This window comes from Malania oleifera, chromosome 11 (genome assembly GCF_029873635.1).
Source record: "Malania oleifera isolate guangnan ecotype guangnan chromosome 11, ASM2987363v1, whole genome shotgun sequence".
NCBI lineage: Eukaryota > Viridiplantae > Streptophyta > Magnoliopsida > Santalales > Ximeniaceae > Malania > Malania oleifera.
The window spans coordinates 9,107,510-9,125,872 of record NC_080427.1 but is presented as its reverse complement, the minus strand read 5'-3'; the positions used below and the strand labels follow the sequence as shown (position 1 = coordinate 9,125,872).

At 36.4% G+C, this 18,363-nt stretch overlaps 2 protein-coding genes across 7 annotated transcripts in view; one reads left to right on the top strand and one right to left on the bottom strand.

The window, feature by feature from the left end:
- LOC131168438 (E3 ubiquitin-protein ligase UPL7) overlaps window positions 1-15,645 on the top strand; it is a 90,086-nt gene extending 74,441 nt beyond the window's left edge. For 2 of the 5 annotated variants that reach the window (XM_058127861.1, XM_058127860.1), the window contains exons 13-15: window positions 2,793-2,882; window positions 2,993-3,100; window positions 15,186-15,645. In XM_058127861.1, the coding sequence (XP_057983844.1) occupies window positions 2,793-2,882; window positions 2,993-3,076 (174 nt within the window). In that variant the 3' untranslated portion in view covers window positions 3,077-3,100; window positions 15,186-15,645. Of the gene's footprint in view, window positions 1-2,792; window positions 2,883-2,992; window positions 3,101-9,912; window positions 10,364-15,185 lie in introns of those variants that run through there. The other 3 variants (XM_058127863.1, XM_058127859.1, XM_058127864.1) reach the window with 2 other exon arrangements.
- On the bottom strand, window positions 14,469-17,448 carry LOC131168439 (GDSL esterase/lipase At5g03810-like). 2 transcript variants are annotated; one of them, XM_058127865.1, is made up of 5 exons: window positions 16,843-17,448; window positions 16,616-16,746; window positions 16,299-16,532; window positions 15,195-15,450; window positions 14,469-14,715 (listed from the first exon to the last, which is right to left on the bottom strand). In XM_058127865.1, exons 1-5 carry the CDS (start codon window positions 17,081-17,083, stop codon window positions 14,522-14,524), a joined length of 1,056 nt encoding a protein of 351 aa, XP_057983848.1. In that variant the 5' UTR covers window positions 17,084-17,448; the 3' UTR covers window positions 14,469-14,521. The 2 variants fall into 2 exon arrangements, with proteins under 2 accessions (XP_057983848.1, XP_057983849.1); XM_058127866.1 differs by having other exon boundaries at window positions 16,479-16,532.
- Window positions 17,449-18,363: the final 915 nt, after the last annotated feature.

Here is an 18,363-nt window from a genome sequence, read left to right as displayed (position 1 = left end):
CATTTTGTGGAAATTTAAGATCATGGGCACATGTACAGATAATATATGGAAAAGACATAATATCTCCATTCTCCACAACAAAAAAACTTAGCAACTGAACCATTGGCAAGTGAAACTTTTGAGTATTGAGTACCAGGTTCCTAGGACTAAAATAAATCAAGTCTACATGTGATGTGGGATGTGAGGATAAAGTGGCTAGAAGCCATGTGTTACCTAAATGGGCCACAGTAGAACTTCATATTAGAGGCTTGAGTTCGAAGTTACTGATGTAAACCACTTTATTATACTCCTGGAATGGCATGGTAGAGGACCACGTCTGCTATTAGGATCCTCTTCAAAATCACCACTGGCAAAGAACTGGTTGGCTGATGTTAGTTTTTCCTCGGTCATGGAGATCAACAATGATCAACAGTGTGGTTTTTCTTACTGCAATGAGCAGAGACATAAGTACCATCATAACTACCTCTTGTATGACCCCCCCTATAAACCTTTTTTTAGAGGGAAATGAGTTTGTTACCTATGTGAGAAATGAGTTTGATACTTGAGAGAAGCTTTCAAAGAGATCATTCCAAATGGCTTTGTTTGTCCAGTGAAACATCTGATTAGTTGCAGCCTTCAGTTCAACACTATTCCACCCCCACAAAAGAGTTGTATCATCTTCTATTTTCGAGCCCTCACAATCTCTTGAGTCATGATATAGGGAATCCTGCACCAAATATAAGTCTTCCCTTGTGCATTAATATACATCCTCACAGCCTGTGGCCATGAAAGATAATTTGCAGAACCAGCGACTTTATGACTGTGAGCTGCCCAGTCAAAAGGAATCAATTAACCATGAGGAAGGCCAGTAGAAACTGGAGGAAGACAGAAACTAAAGCAACCCAAAAACAAAGCAAAATATGGGCAGCACACAACTGCACTCCTAGATTTCATGAGGCAACTGTGGCAAAGTGAAGCTACAGCTTCGTAGGAGGAATCGGAGGCATAAATGGAGCCTTAAGAATCATGGAAAGTCGTGTAACAACACAAAATAGAGCACACCATGATGAATAATTGGAAGTACTGAAACAGAAGCCCAGGTGATCTCTACACAATTTGGCAGCAGCTTGAAGCAGATGCAAGCATGTGATCAAGAATTAAATTGAAACCAACCAGAAACTGAAACAAGATTTCCAGCAACCAATCATGAACACAGATGGCATCATAACATCACCATGCCACAGCCAACAAGAAGAAACAGTGGAGCAGTGTGCGATTCCCTTCACATTGGCAGACAACTACAAACCCATACTGCACTCGTAAGAGATGCGCACGGCTGAGAAGAGAAGGATATGAAACCCTAAATGACTCTCGAACTGAAAAGATATTTTAATTTATGAGTTGCTGTGGGAGAGAAAAGAAGAGAGGAGGGGAAAAGGTATTACCATGTCAAATTAGTCCAGTTTAGAGAGGTTTAGAGGTCTGATAGTTGTGAATCTGAGAAATATCAATTATAGCCTAGAAAAACAGCAGTACTGGGGATGAAATTCATACAAGGGGGTGAGGATGGAGGCAATGCAGTCAGCTAGGGGGGAATTTCTCTCTCCGATCAGTATATTCTATATAAAATATTTATGGGGACAAAAATTCCTCTAAACAAGTATTACCCTGTAGTGTACTATACTAGCACGACCCTAACAATGTTGATGTTCAAATACTGTTGATGCCTTTCATTACTTTCCCATAATTATACTAAGATCTGGTCTTTAGGTGCTTCTGGGGAATTTTCTTACAAATATTTTTTAGCCCATTTACTTTTTGGCTCCATTATTCAGTGTTTTTTCTTTGGGTTATGTTATTTGGAAAGTCAAAGTTCCTTCCAAAGTTGAAGCCATTACTTGGTTTGCGGACTCTTTATAGAATTAATACATAAGATTTGTTGCAAAAAAGAAGGCCTAAATGCCTTATAAAGCTTTAAATCTAGACGTGTCTGTTCGCTGTCATTCTAATGGTGAGACTCAAGCTCATGTTATGTGTTTTTTTTTTTTTCAATTTTTGAAATAAAAATATTTTTGATTGTTTGGAGAACTGTGGGGGTAGTGATAACTGGTGAGGCGGCAAAGATGCTATGGAAGTGAGCTATTTTTGGAGTTTTGTGGTGCATTTGGTTGGGAACATGATGCTGGCGATTTTAAGGATCATCTGTCTCCCTCCTGATTGTTATAGGGTAGCATTGTTTTTGTGCCTCCCCTTTATGTTCATCATTTGGTGCTTTCAAGGGATAGATGGCATTCTTAGGGAAGGAGTACGCTTAGGAGAAAATTAAATGTGGGTGGAATTGGTGGATCAAGACTTCACATGTTTAGTAGGAGGGGATGATGCACTTTCATCTTTGACTTTCACAGATGTGTTTTCTTTGTTGTCTCATCATGTTCGCATACCTTTTGTAAAAGAGCACTTGCTTTGGCATTTTTTGGGGAAACATATTCTCCTATACCGATGAACCTGCAATGTCAAAGTTTGGACAGAACAAGAAACCATTAGGTCTTTTCATGACAAAGTCAACCCCTTATCCGCATTCAATCCATTTCATGCTAGTATTTGTTAGGAGGAATTAACAATTGCCTTCATTTCTCACTCACTCCAAAAATAAAATAAAATCAAATAAAAGAGGCTTATGGAATTTAGCTTAAGCATAAACGGCTGTGGTTCTTGATGCCTGCTGGTTTTTTATCAACATTTTAATGATTCCAGTTTATAGAAAGGATTGAATTTTTTATCTAAGTTATAACGGGGAATTTGATCCTGCTTAGGTTGCATGTGATGTGCCCGTTTGGGCAATGATTGGAGGGCAGGATGTGGAACGCCTTCCATCAGCTTCCACCTGCTATAATACTCTGAAGGTACTGAATTTCCCACACTAATTTGCTCAGTATTTATTACAAGAGCTTGTTCAACTATGTCAATTTTTTGAAACTGGCATGTTTTCATGTTTTGCTTAATGTGATTACAGCTTCCAACATACAAACGTCCTAGCACTATGAGAGCAAAGCTACTCTATGCTATCAACTCGAATGCTGGGTTTGAACTCTCTTAGGACCTCTGGAAATTATTGTTTCAGGTGAAATAGTTTGAATCATCTTTCTAAATCCTTAACACTCTGCTTTATTAATAGCGTTAGTGTCTGCTTATATTCTGTAATAAACGCATCCTTTATTCCCGTCAGCTTCTTCTACCACAGCCGTGGCAGCAACAGTAGTGTGTTAAGTACCACTAGGAGGTGTTGCTTTTTCTATTTAAAATCTTATTGTTTTATTCTGTTTGTTTTTTTCTTTTTTGTTTTGTTTTGTTTTATTTGGTTTTTTGTTTTTGGTTTTGTCTTTGTTTTTGTTTTTTTGCATTTTTTCTTGATTTAGGGACAACATCCTCTCAGAGCTATATTGTGCTAATCAAGTTCTTAAATTTCGATTTTGACTCAAATTTCAAAACTCCAAAAGTATGGAAATTTCAATAGAAATTTCAATTTCAATGTAAATTTCGATTTCGATTTTAACGGAAATCTGTAGTAAAGCATGAAATTCTTTGTGAAACTTTAGAAATGGTTAACAAACATAATAATGTAAGTTTTAGGACTAATATATTACAAGTTAAATACATCTATGTTGTGTAAAAGTTGTAATATAGTATGTGTATCAAACATTTGTAAGATAATGTACAGTAAACATATTTAGCTCATACAAATAAAATTTATAAATCATTTAATTGTTATTTATTATACAAATAATGATAATTTAGACATAAATGGTTAAATAAAATGTTGTTGTGAGTTTATTTTTTCATATAATTTCAAAAAGCATTTGTAATAATATTTTGTTTAGAAAAAAATTAAATTAAAAGAGAAATTTCACTTCACTCCTAAATCTCGTATTTGAATTCCAAGGAAATTTCATTGTATAATTAAAATTTCGACAAGTTACGCTGAAATTTCGAGATTTCGATAAAATTTGGGATGATTCGTTGAGATTTCAATGGAAAATATGCAAGACGGAAATCGACAGCCATTTCGATTTCGAGGGTGACAGAAACCGGAAATTTCAACCGAAATGTCGACAATTTCGTGGAAATTTAAGACCATGGCGCTGATGTCAGTTAAATTCTCTTACTTAATTGATGTGTTATCTACTCCTAGCTTACTACAAAGATGTCTGTTCCTAGTTTCATCTTTTGGAGTTATGCAACAACTTATCCATCTTAACCAATGATGTGGAATGCGGATTATTACAGTGGACGGAATGGGAGCAGGAACAACGTACGTTACTTGTCATATAACATGGAATGATATCTCCAATCAAAGTTCAACTGCATAAAGAAATAATAATGTAAAGAAGTAAAATTAAAAATAAAAATCTCCAAGAGTACCAACTAAACTGAATGCTAAGAGATGATAGGAAAGTAATGAAAATTAAAATATAGCCTCTTCCCTTTATCTTTGTATGTTGAATTTTGTCTACCTTGAAGAAAATTTGAAATCTATACTTGTTGAGACCTTACCCTTTAGCCTTGAATTAGTAGTAGTAGCTTGAGAACTGGAGTTCTATCCATAACAATTTTGAATTATAGTACTTTTGATCTGCTCTAGCCTCGTACTTTGGAAGGTCAAGGGATGTCAAAATCCTCATCATGATCCAGAGTTACTATTTCAAATTCTCTAGTTTTATGTAGGAATTATCTATTGCGGTATCCTCTAAGTCTAAATCAACATCTCACTTTTTGATTGACCCTTCTGCGTAGTTTTCTTGGAACTGAGATTCAATCGATTGTTTTAGTGAATGAATACAAACTTATTCACCCATGAAAAATTCAGCCTATTTTTACATAATTGAAATTTCACGTGCAAGAAAGATTTTGTTTTTAAAAGTAAGAACAAGTGTAAGCATGATAATCTCTGTAGGGGAAAAAAAAGCTCGAAGTAAATAATCACTGGTTTCTCTTCTTCTTGCGTATATATGAGGAAGTGCTCCAGTTCCTCTTTGCAGATGATGTTGCGACTGGCTGAGACAAAGTCTGTGTGCTACCTCAGCCAACTGTAGTGTGTCTGAACCATAATTAGCTGACCCGCTCTAAAAAAGGCCTTTATGTCAGTACCTATTTTTTCAAAATCTTTCAATACTCCAGCAATTGCTTATTTATCTTCATAAGGTATATATAATAGTCCTCCTAGGGGCAGGAGTAGTAACGTAGGCAACATCATAAAATCTAGGAGATTAAGTAAATCCAGCGCAATGCATCGGAACATTCATTTTTCTTCCCATTCCTAAGCATTATTCATTCAACTCGTGGGTGAGAATCTCCACATATATTATTTCTTGTAACATCCTTAATGGCCCCAAGCATAGTATCAATTGTTTCATAAACCACACCCATAATCGGCCTGTGTTTGTCAAATTGGTTTTGTAGTGGCCAATATATTGCACACCTTATTCAAAAAGTGTTCACCTCATCTGCACTCAGTAATAAAAGCTCAATTTTCTTTTGTTTTCTCATTACTGAACTTGAACTAGTCTTTCAAAGAGCTGCAATAGTTGTCAAAGCATACCTCCTATATACAAGTTTTTAGCAGTGTATATGGTGACTAATCTTATCTTTGCGACTTAAAGTAGTTCTAATTACCAAACTTGTACTTTTTATTACTCCATCCATTAGATATACCTGAAGGACACCCATACAGAAAGTGTCTTTAGCAGGATCTTTCTCAACAGTTCGCTTGACCTCATCAAGAAAGAAGGTCCATACTTTCTCAAAAGATGATGCTTTTATAAGCCTTGGGTGTTTTATTGATGGCTGTCATCATTTCATGGAGTTGCAGGTTTTTAAGACATTAAATGCTATCCATAAACACAAAATGCTTTTACTAATGTAACGTCAACTGCACTTTTATCCATTAAACCAAAGAATTATTCAAGAGTACTTCTGCTGGCTTTCAAACTTTGATGAGTAAGCATTGAATTTTTTTTTTGTGGAAAGGATAGCCCGCTCCTTTCCGATTCTTGAACCTTCTTTCCTATTTTTTCAAATCCTTCTATATTCTTCAATAAAGCATGACATAATTCTGAATTTCTGATTTTTGTTCATAACAGAAGCACCAAAAGGTGTGCATGAATTCAAGTGTAGAATCTAATAGATGTTTCCCGGAAATGCTTGCACTCTCAACGTTTTGCTCTGCTCGGATTCTTGTCACAAGTGCATCTTTAGACATAGTTCATCTAAAAAGGACTTTGCAATCATTTTTATTTTGTCTTTGAAGGAACGGTAGGTGTATCATCAATAACCTACATTTCTTCAACATGTCAATATAATTGAAGTCATTTCCTGCATGCATCAATATCTCTTCATCGTCATAGCCTTCTGCTGGATATCTTCTCTCAAGTGTTCTCTGAAAACCATGTTGAGAAGAAGATGGTGTGGCTACTGTGGCAGGTTACAGAGGTGTAAAACTGAATAAAGCTAGGCATTTCTAGGTATTGAACCCTACAAATTTATTTTGCTTCTGATTTTTTTTTGGAAGAATGAGTTGGATCAGATTAACCTAATCAACTGGTTGGGTTTTGGGTTTTGGGTTTTGGGCTTGATATAGGTGGATCAGGTTATAACTGGATGGGCTTATGCAGTTAAGGGCTGGCCTTTGTTGTTCCTTGCGGGAAGGGAACACAGTTAAAAATAAAGAAATAAGATAATGGGACTGCACTTGTGAGGAATTTGTAATTTTTTCATGTTCAATAGCAGATGCCAGTGGAAGATTGCAGAGCCATGAATCTGCAGTGGTGGAAATGTGCAATGGTCAGCATGTAGTTGCTTTGACAATGATGGTACTGTGCTGGTTAGGCTTCTCTCTCCATGACGAAGGTGGTGGTGATGTGGTGTTACTTCTGATACAGCCACAGCAGTAGCAGCACCCTGCATTGTGCTCCTGCTTCTTTTTTCTGGTAGTAGCCCCTAGCCAACAGCAGCAAGATATCTCTTTTTTTTTTTTTTTTTGTTCCTTCCCTCGCTGTGACAATGATGAAGGATTGGGGTTCCCTGGTGTGACATTGATGAAGTTTTTTAGCTGTTGGGTGCTGTGGGTGGTGGTTATGGGTGTGATGAATACAATAGAATGTTTCAGCTGTGGCTGGTAAGATTTGACTGGCGATTGTCAGATGGCCATGCTGGCATGGTGGATGGTGGTCTGTGATTGTAGAAAGGGAGGATCAAAATGAGGCTTTGATACCAAATTGATGCAAGACTGATTGGCACAAAAGAAGGATGCAGGAAATTAATAGAAAAAAGTAGGAAATTAAGAGGGAGACTAACAAATGAAGACCCAACTCAATTATGGCTGAATGCCCAATATTCCAAACTGCTCTTCATGGTTACAGGTCAAGCCTTTATGTAGGTTTTTTCCGAGTGCTAAATAAGTAAACAATCTCTAGGGATTGATGGCAATTAATGATACATAACATGAAATCCCTAAAAACCAGACCAACATATAGCTGTCAAATATTTGAATCATAGAACTTAGATATTCATAAAGACCCTATATTATGTCTACTCCTGTGGTAGACACGAAGTTCTCATTTAGTGTGACGTTCATAAAGATTCTAGGGTATTATCATTTAGGAAACTGTTATATTGGTTTATTTAGGTTTACAATTTCCTTATTCTCCAAGTGCTGTAAGCCTATAAAAGGCCTCCTATGTTAGTTTTAGGGAGGGAAATAGAGAATTAAAATAGCACGACATTGGTCCTGCATCAAGTGGTATTAGAGCGGACTTTGATTTGACATGGCTTTCAGTGTAATTTGTCAGGGTTTGTGATTTCAACTCAAATAGTCGTGGCTGCTAGTTTTCAACATGATTTTCTTCTAGTTTTCACTTAAATCACAGGGTTCGCAGTTTTAACATAAATTGTTTTCTGCTAACACCATCTCTGCCTCCACCTTCACCACCATGCCAGCCGTTCTCTAAATATCACTGTTCAATCTTTTTTCATTTCTAGTTGGGAAAAAAAGCAAAAACAAAAAAAAAAAAAAAAAAAAGAAGAAAGAAAGAAAGTGGTGCGATGAAGAAAGAAGTTGCAGTTGCAGAGAAATAAAACTGTGCTGCCACAAAGGCTAAAGAACAGGTTCCATATATGCAAATGTGTGTGTTTGTGTAGTGCTGCACTAGCCATCAAACCCCTTTAATGTGACAAGAATTTTTGTTTCTGAAACAGAAGACCAAGAATTTGCATCCTTTGTTGAAGCAGGCCACTGTTTTGTCGTCACCAGAGCAGATCTCTGTGGGCATCTTAACTGACCCACATGCTCGCTGGAGAAAAACTCTACATCGTCGCTGGGATAAGCCACAGCATCATCAATGAAGTGTAGGTTGCTCAGGCCATTTTCTCATACAGCTTCCTTCTCCATTTGTTCATATCCCCACAGATCATCGTTAAGCTGTCGCCACTCTTGATGGAGCTAGCTAACTGCTATTGAATCAAACTGGTTCAGTCAAACCAGTCTGAAGCAAACCAGTTCAACCAGATCTGACTGAACCATACTGCAGATTAAAAATGTTAAAAAATAAGAACCGAAAAAAAATGGCGACCACCTTTATCTCTGCATTGGACTAGATTGATGCTAGGATGTGCAAGCTTGATTCTATGCTTCAGTTCACACCCTTATATCGTTCTTTGATCATGATTATTGTAATCAAAAGAGAGGCCTTCCATTCTGTTCACGAGGGAAGAGGTAGCAGAGGTAGTTGAAGATGCTATTAAAATTGTAGAACCACTGCATTGGGAGTCCAAGCCCAAACACGTTGAGATAGTTGAGGAAGCTACAATTAAGATTAAAGAACCACTGCATTAGGAGTCTGATCCTCGAACTATTAAATTAATCAATCCAAGTAAACTTGCCAGCTACATCTCCATGGGCTTTTCCATCATACACTCGTGCTGCATTGAAGCCAACAACTTGCCGAGGTCTCCATCAAGCTTACTGTTGGTTTTTATTCTTTATCCTTCAGATTTTTAAAATTTGAGGCCAAATTCTTTCTAATTTGGGTAATGCGACACAGAAACAAGAGTCATCTTTAATTTTCTAATTTTATTGAATTTTCGTTTATTTTATTTAGGGTAATCTTACTAGATTTGTATCTTCAAGATTCTAGTATAATCTTATCTAGCAATAAAGATTCTAGGTTATCATTTATGAAACTAGTATTTGTTTATTTAGGTTTCCTAAATTAGTTTTCTCATCCTCCAAGCATTGGAAGCCTATACTTGGAGAACAAGAAATATACTTGCAAGGGACTGAAGGGCATTGAAAATTGGTATTATGCAGCCGAGAGGCATAAAGGTGCTGGCATACAGGCAAGTAAATATTTGAAAGGAAATAGTGATGGAAGTTTTTACATCTAGGAGCTTTTGAATGGGTTGAATTTCTTGATCCTTCCATGAACATAAGTCATGAGTCATCCTATTAGGATGAGGCCCTAGACTTATATTTGGTGACCCTAGACATAGTTGATGCTTATTCTAAGGCTACAGGAGGACCATGACTTGTTACTACACTTTGTTGTTGAGATCTGCAATGAAATTCTAGATGCGTTGTCAACTGTTGGGACTGAGATGCTTGTCAACAGTTTTTGAACTACAAATGTCATTTCCTAACCAAAAGAATGGATGCTAGCTGTCCAGTTTAGTATCTTTTGAAGATTCCTGGGTCATTGGGCCTAATGTTGACATGCTGAGAACCACCTTTAGATGATGTGTGCCTTTATCACCTGTTTCTTTCCCCTCCACTGCTTTATCAAACATAATGAAGCTTTTCCTTTAATTCTTGAATATGAACTGAATGCATATTTACTTAGTTTTCCATTAAATTTGAATATTTAAATAATTTATTTTTTTCAGGAAAAGGATGTTGGAGTCTTCTATGATGCTTGCAGGTGATGTCACTGGTTGAGTTACTGGTTCTCTAGTTTGAGCTCTTGTGCTGCCACTATCCTTGTTGATCACAAAATTGATCATGTGAACTTTTTAAGTGATACTTCTTGTATTGAAGGGTCTAGATGCTCCTTAAATGATTGATGATACAACATAGTTAACACCACTTCTTGTCTTGATGCTTGGTTAGTGTTGTTCCAAATGGAGTTCTTGCGACTACACTATTTCAAAACTTGAGGTTTAGTTTTCTCTAACTGGGGTGGTTTGGTGGATGACTAGATGGTGCCTACTTGTTATTCTAGGAGATCATATCTGACTTGGAAGTGTTAGAATTTAGGGATTTTATTTTGATTTTTAGGACATTTGATTATTTAAATTAATTTAATTATGAGACTATTTTGTACTTTTTGGCTGTCAACTTTTTAGGGTTTTATTCTTCCTAAAAAAATCATTTTAGGGTTTATGTTATGTATAAACATCGTAATTTGATAATTGATTGAATCTTTTCCCTAAGCTTTTGGCTCTTCTCCTCCCCCCCCCCCTCTCTCTCTCTCTCTCTCTCTCTCATATCAACTTCTCTTCTCATTCTTCTTCTTTCTCTCCTTCTCTTGTCTGCCTTCTCTTCCTTCTGCCCAATTTCTGCTCTCAATTTTGTCTTCCATTTCTCCTTATTCTTTTTCTCTTTTCTCCTCTCTCTTGGCTGTCCTAAATCACTACAGTAAGCTTCCTTGAGTATCCTGTCATATGCCTTCTCAAAGAAGGTAAAAGTTATTTTCAAATTTCTCTACTTTTCTCAGCACTTTGTTTAAGAGTTTAGAAGGGAAGGGGATATAGAGTTTGTAAAGGAATGGAGGGGAACATAAGGGAAGGAAAGAGAATGTAAAGTTAAGTAGATAAGTATGAAATTACCAACATACCTTAGATATTAAAATACAAAAAAAAAAAAAAAGAAAGGAAAAAAGCATGTAGCAAGAGATGCATATAAAAGTGTAACATGAATTGTACCGGTATTTGTGCTCCCATTTTTTTTTTTTTTTCGGTTACGCTGGGTGTCCTGGCGCCCTCGGCTCATCCAGCTACATGATATATGATCACTTGGTTCCTTCTTTAGTTGATGAGGCATGTAGTCTCTCTCTCCCTCCCTCTCTCTCTCTCTCTCTCTCTCTCTCTCTCTCTCTCTCTCTCTCTCACACACACACACACATGATATGTAGCAAGCAAATAGTAGCATATGATGAAAATAAAAGCATCCCCACAACTCGAATCTGTGGTGGATGATTAAGTAAAACAAATTACTATTCATATCTAAATCAACTAACTGGCAGTTTGGATCAGATAATCTATGGTGCTTGGCAGAGAATTCATCATTCCTAAGAATATCTTTTCCATTTATTTCATAACATGATAATTGAAGTTATGTCTAAATTTATAATTGGTAGATTGTAAAAGCATTTACTCAATAAAGAGCATAACTATTCTTATGACTATAGCCATAAACATAAAAAACTACCATATAAATTTAAATGAATAACTAATCGTAACTCTAAAAAATGCTGTTTAATTTTCCATATAAATTTAAATATAAAAGCGTAAAAGCTAGTTCTTAAACATGAATCTTAATAACTATAAACCAAGAAAATCTCTATCATTAGTTGCCATGTTTTGTTTCGTCACATCATAGCATTCGCTGATCAGATTGGATCCGTGGCAAACTTGGCAGATAATTCGATGAACAATTTGCAATTCAAATCCTACTTATTAAGCATGCGAATTGGATATGAGTAGGTTTAGGAGGATCAAATTCGATGTGAATTAATGGATTTATCCATTTTGCCAAGTCTACCACTATGACAAATAGATGAAATTGAAAATGGCTCTCAATAACTGATTTCAAACATCAAGAACAAGAATTACTTGTATATATTCAAGAAGTTTTAGAATGTTGCATAGTAAAGCTTAAAACATACTGGGAAAAAATGGAATTTTGAATAATATGAATGATGAAAGTTTGTGAATGTATTGAGAGAGAGAGAGAGAGAGAGAGAGAGAGAGAGAGAGAGAGAGAGAGAGAGAGAGTGGTCATAGAAGAGGAAGCCAAGGCAAACACAGAGAAGTTCTCTATTTTGCAGAGAACTCTTGTATGTAGTGTTCAGTTTTTATTGAATCAGAGTAACTGAAATTTATTTAAAAATAATAATATAAAGAAGCTTAGGAAAAAATTGTTAGTATAAGAAAGTTTGTTCTAAAAAAACAAATTACATAACTTATGCCCCTTTGCAAACCTTTGTTTTAGAGGGGAAATTTTTTTTGGCAATGGAGGGGAAATATTTTTTGGAATTATATATATAAATTCCAAATTTGGATGGCAACCTATCCTTCCTTACATTCTCTTCAACTCCCTTGTCCTAAACAGTGTAAACCATGTGCAGAGATCCTCATTCTATTTCAAAACTTCTCCTTTGGGCTTCGTTTGGATAAAAAAAAAAAAAAAAAATTGTGAAAGAAAAGAAATAGGAAGGAAAATAAGGAGGAAACTAATTTTTTGTGTATTATTTCTATCTCAAATGCTATTAAAATGAAAGTTCAAATGCAATTGTTTATAACATACAGACTAAATTCTAATAAATTGATTTACCTTTATGTTTTGTTTTCTTCATTTTCCTTGATAGACAAAAGAGAAAAAAAAAATGATCTTTCATATATTCTTTTACTCTCATATATTTTTCAAGCTCTAGGCAAGGCCTAAATCTTGTTAATACCTATACAGCCTTCGGCCTTTGGGGTTATAAACTCTAATTGATTTTCTGCGATTCCATTTCTAGTCTTACTCTTTGTTCAATTACTCTTTTTCAAAATTTCATTATGTGACCCTTAAGTTAATAGTGCGTAGGCGTAAGCATTTTGGGACTGGTTTTTTTAAAATAATTAATAAATAAAAATCAATTTATCTATAGTACAAAAAAGAGAGAAATTTTAAAATGATGGAAAAAAAAAAAAACACATAATTTTTAAATATCATATAGGCCAATTTTAGGTAAGAAATTCATGTTAAAAAATAAGATGAGCCATGACATTGCAAAAAGAAGAGAAAATTTAAAACTGAAACAAACCAAAAGCCTTAAGAGACAGTGGCAGAGAGTCTCCTGGGAATCTGCTGCGAACAACACTGGAGAGGGTGAGTTGAATACTCGAATTAGTTCGAGCGAAGACCTGAGATTGAGAAGAAATATCGAAGCAGAAAGGTTGTAGGGGGTCGCGGAGAGAGATGAGAGGCTGGAGAGAGACTTTGGAAGGGGTTGTCGGAGGCGAATCAAAGGTTGGAAGGGATCTTTGATTCGTCGGAGAGAGACGAGAAGCTGGAGGAGTCTTCGAAGCCAGACGCAAGCTTCGAAAGAGACGTGAGCTCCGAAGGGGTCGTTGAATAGAGATGCTACATCGGAAGGAGTCGTCGGAGGCAGATCAGAGGTTGGAAGGGATCGTCGAGTCGTCGGAGAGAGCGGAGAAGCTTGGAGGAATGGTCAGACGAATCGTTGGAGAGAGAGGAGGAGCTGGAGAAATCGTCGGAGAGATACAGAAGCTTGGAGGAAAGAATTGTGTTCCAGTAATTATGATAGTGGAGATTGGAGAAGGGCCTCCTAATCAGATTGATATTTTTTGTGTTTTATGTTCTGTTTTATTACTACTACTGCTACTATCTTCATTTAGATTTTGTGGTTTGAGGACCATTAGGGGGAGCCCGCCCATGTACCCTGGATGTATACATGGTTAAAAACTTTCAGGGAAGAAAAAACTGTCAACAAAATTCTCCTGCTAGCAAAGAATGTAAAATGCAGAACTATTTCTCGTCTATTATTTTCAATGTCAATGTTATGCTATCATTTGCATTCGGCGATTTACTGGTCACTCATTTCATTTTTTAGGAAAAAAATTTAGGACGACTCGGTCAAAATGAAATTCTGAGAATGCAAACTCATTATTGAATTGAAGAACCAAGTGTTCTTTATTCATGTGAAAAGGGAAGTGGAAGTGCCAGTAAATGTTCTTTACACATGTGAATGTAAAATTATAAGTAATCTCTGAGGCTTATAATGTGGTGTATGTGTGTGTGAGTGTGTGTAAATTACATGTGATGTGGTCTGGAATATGGTTTTGGGTCTGAAGAGTCTGACAAATACCATGTAGGAGCAAGAGTTGTACACCTCTCTGCATCTCTACTATTTTAACGCAACTCTTCCTTCTATCTGTTCTAACACCCTCTCTGATCCCATATCCTCAGTGGTTAATCCCATTTCCTCCTTACCAGTTGTAACCCATTTCTATTAATAGAACCATTTGATGGATCCCCTTTGCATATATGTAGCTAATGATTTGCAAACCACACCATCAGCAACTAAAACCTGAAATAACGTTCCTAACCACCTATATATATGCATACATATATATATATATATATATATATATATATATATATATATATATAAATGACATATATCTGATGGTCAATATAATGTATAAGAAGATAGTAGAACTAAATGGTAGAGTTTTATTTTGTTGTAATCTTGATAACAGTATTTGCTTAAGAGATGAGGGGAATTCCTTGTTCAAGCAGATCGCCAGCCAAGACCTCGTTGGCAGCTTCAGAGGGATGGAACCCATCCCAGAACACGTACTCTGTAGCATTGGAGCATGTCCCTATAGATCTGGCATTGCAAAGTATGGCAGTTTCTAATATGCCTGTTCCACAGCAAGCCTTCCTTGCCTCAAAGAAGCCTGTAACATTGTGTATCAGTTCACCAATGAAATCTGAATCAGTTGAAAATAGAACTGTTTTAATCTTATGCATGAGTTAACAATAGGGGCCTAGGGGGTCCCTTCATGATTCCATGACACATGATAAGAGAAGAATGAAACCTGTCCAAGAGAGCTGAGTAAAACTTGGAACTTTGTGGAAAGCAATACATATCAAATAATTTTTACTCACACTACATTTGGGACCATGGAATTGAACATGGGATTCCGAAGTGAGAAAAAAATCATGACACAAAATTATAGAGTTTTGCAAAATTCTACACAATTCCATACATGAGTTGAGTTCCCTGCTTCCTAATGCTGCGTTGTGTTTTTGAAAACCATGAAATTTAACCAGCTCACTGGATGAATTTTTGGAAACCTAATATTTTTATAATATTTTGATGAGTAAATCCAAATGTAATGACTAGCTCCTTTTTACTGTGAAGTAGTCACGTTACCATTTTCGGAGGGCTTTGTGATCAGATCCAAGAGTGGCTCGTAGATATTGAAAACGACAAGTTTGAGATCAGGGTGCTTATTCCGCAGACCTTGAGAAGTGCTGTTTAGTTTCTCGTTGAACAAAATAGCATCCGTGTTCAACCTTGCCACACATTGGTTGCTTCCGTAGCCAAAAAGGGTGATAGCAGCAGGCAAACACCCTATTGGTGGTAGGCTTGTTACTCCAATCCTCCTTGCTCCCAACCCATGCAGAGTCTGTCACAATATACTGTTACAAGTTCATCGTACTTCTAACTAGTGTTAATTGAAAAAGTCAAGAACAAATTATTCATCTAGTTTTCCATCAGAAAGTATATTGCTCTGTAAATGTTCTAGATTATGCATTCTGTTTGTAACAGTATGAACCTGTTTTGGTGATGTTAATGAAACAGTTGAAGCCCATTTGTTGAAATTAGAGGTAGCATTAACAGTTGAAACCTGATATGCCTGTGATCAAATGTGTTCTGTATGGGGGTAAAGGAAAACCATATTTGTTGATTTTTTTGGCTGTTTTTTTATATATATATATAAATCTTGAGCAACATTTGCAAGGTTAAAAAATTATTTTAGCGCATTGTACCAATTGAACATGATATCTTCCATTTTTTTTCTCTCTTTTTGTTGTCTTTTGATTGGAAAAGAGGACAGTTCAGGTGGTATTCTGTTTAGGAAACATTCCTAGCCAGATAAATCTGTCATGATCTTAGATTTGAGACACACACAAATTACAGTTGATAAATATAATCCTAGAATGAACAAGTTTGGTCCTCATGGTTAAGAACTGTATCCTTCCACTTTCAAATCTATGACAATAATTTTGAAACTATTAAGATCATGATAGTAATAAAAAACAATGAGAGGAAACAAGTGAGTGAGAGGGTGCAATTGACATCTGCAGATTGAATGGCCTCATAATGTTCTTCTGCAGGATGTTTAGGTGGAATATTATCCTAGATGGAGCCACTGAAAGCGAAAAAGAAGCATGCATTTGACAAATGATGGCAAATCTTAAAGAGATTAGCATGAAATGTGCAGTGGGATGTAATGACAAAGCACAAAGAGACCTCAATGAAATTAGAGTATGATTTGAGGAGAATGTCTGAGAATTCATCGGCCGAGTATATTTTATTAAGCAAAGGATTGATATAGTAGTTCTGAAGGAAGTCACTGTTCCCTGCGCTCAGAAGGTGGATTGCACCAGAGAACATGGAATTAGCTTTGTATTGCCCTAGCATACTCTTAACCTTTTGTTGGTGCTCCTTGTAATATGCCAGCTGCCTGGTTAGGGGAATGGCATCCTACAAAACCCACAGAAGTCAAGAGAGAGAGAGAGAGAGAGAGAGAGAGAGAGAGAGAGAGATGCATATCTCTTGTTATTTACATATAACACTGCTGTACTGTCAAAATAGCCAGACCCAGCCGATGCAAAGTTGACTCCTGTCAGAATGTTGTTCCCACTGGCTTCTGGACTAAGGTAAGCAGGTGGGTATGAAGTGAATCCGAGGTATTCAGCTGTGTATGAGGATATTAAACAAAAAATCTATTCAGCGTGCGGGCACACACACACACACACACACACAGAAGTAAGAAGTTGGTGAGGAACAGAACCGGCGAAGTCTGTGGCGAGCTTTCCATTGCAGAACCTTCCTGTTGGTTTGTGAGTAACGAAGTCTCTTCCATAGGGAGGGAAGTTTGCCTTCAACAGTGTAAGACGCCGATTGTTATTTCCAACATCAAATACAGAGTCCCCAAAGATGCAGAGAGCTGGGACAAGCGCCCCATGAACCACTGGGGATAGTACGAGAGCAACAAGAACTGACCCACCCAAAACACAATCTGAAATCCCCATTTCTTTCTCCAACCTTAACACTTCACAGATGGATACACTAAACAGCAGAGGGAGAAAGAGGGTAGGTGGTGGGATAATTTAAGCAAGTGGAGGAAAAACGCAGAGCTGCATCATTGTCAAAAAGATAAGAGTTGTTTTGGTGCTTCTCATCATTTGCAAAGCAATGAAACATGTCGACCACCCGCTTCTTAAATTTAAAGGTAGTGATCTTCTGCCCTTGGGCTAACGAAAAAGTCAAAAAGCACTTTCATTGAGGGTTTGTTTCAAGGAGAGGACAAAGGATTTAATTACTTCCAAGGTTTAGACACTTCTCAATTCCATTGCACACTACCCAAGAACACACAACTTATAGCCTGACTTGGAACAAACTAACACGCTGTTTTCACAAGTATCCATGACATACCATTCCCCTCATCCTATGCCAATCTCAACATCTGCCCATGCAATAATTCTTACCTGTTAATTTTGCAAAGAATTGATATTGCAAGGTGCACTTTTCTGGTCCTGAAAACAGTTATATTCTTTGAGAAAGAAACCCCTTCTTTTGGTGGCTTTTGCTTTCAAGAAAAGAGAGAATGCTGCTATATTAATAACTACACTTCATCATAGCAAACTCAATCCACAGTACACACTTTTTTAAAGTAAGTAAATAAATAAACTGTGTCAATATTTTAATATTTTGTTTGCAAAGTCTCTGTTAGGCTGGTGCCTAACCACTTTTAGCGAAGATTACAAAGAGAGAGAGAGAGAGAAGAAATGTTGATGAGGCAGTGAAAAGAAGAAGGAAAGATCAACCATCATTGCAACTTTGCATAACATGGCTAATGTGGTAAATTTAAGTCATAACAATTTAAGTTTAGCTACGCCCCCCTCAAAACTTAATTTATGATTAATATGGTAGGTGCACATCGTGTCACTTTAGTATAAGGAGTTAAATTGCTCTTTTGGCTTCTTTTTTTTTTTTTTTTTTTTCATATTTTAAATCTTGGGCATCGATTTTATTAGTCTAGAGCATCCATTTTATAATGTGGGTCTTGTCTCTTATTAAGTATCATCTAGAATTTAAGCGTGATAGATGACATTACAAGGAGAATTGAAATTTAAGCGGCAAATATATGCATAGAAAAATTTCAAAAATACTTATTATTTGTGCTTTCTATAACTATAAAAATAATCTCATTTTCTATGATGTGTAAGGAAACTCCCATGCTTAATGAAAACCCTTACCAAAATTTTAGCTATAGTAAGGACAATTGTGGATTTAAACTATCACAAATAAT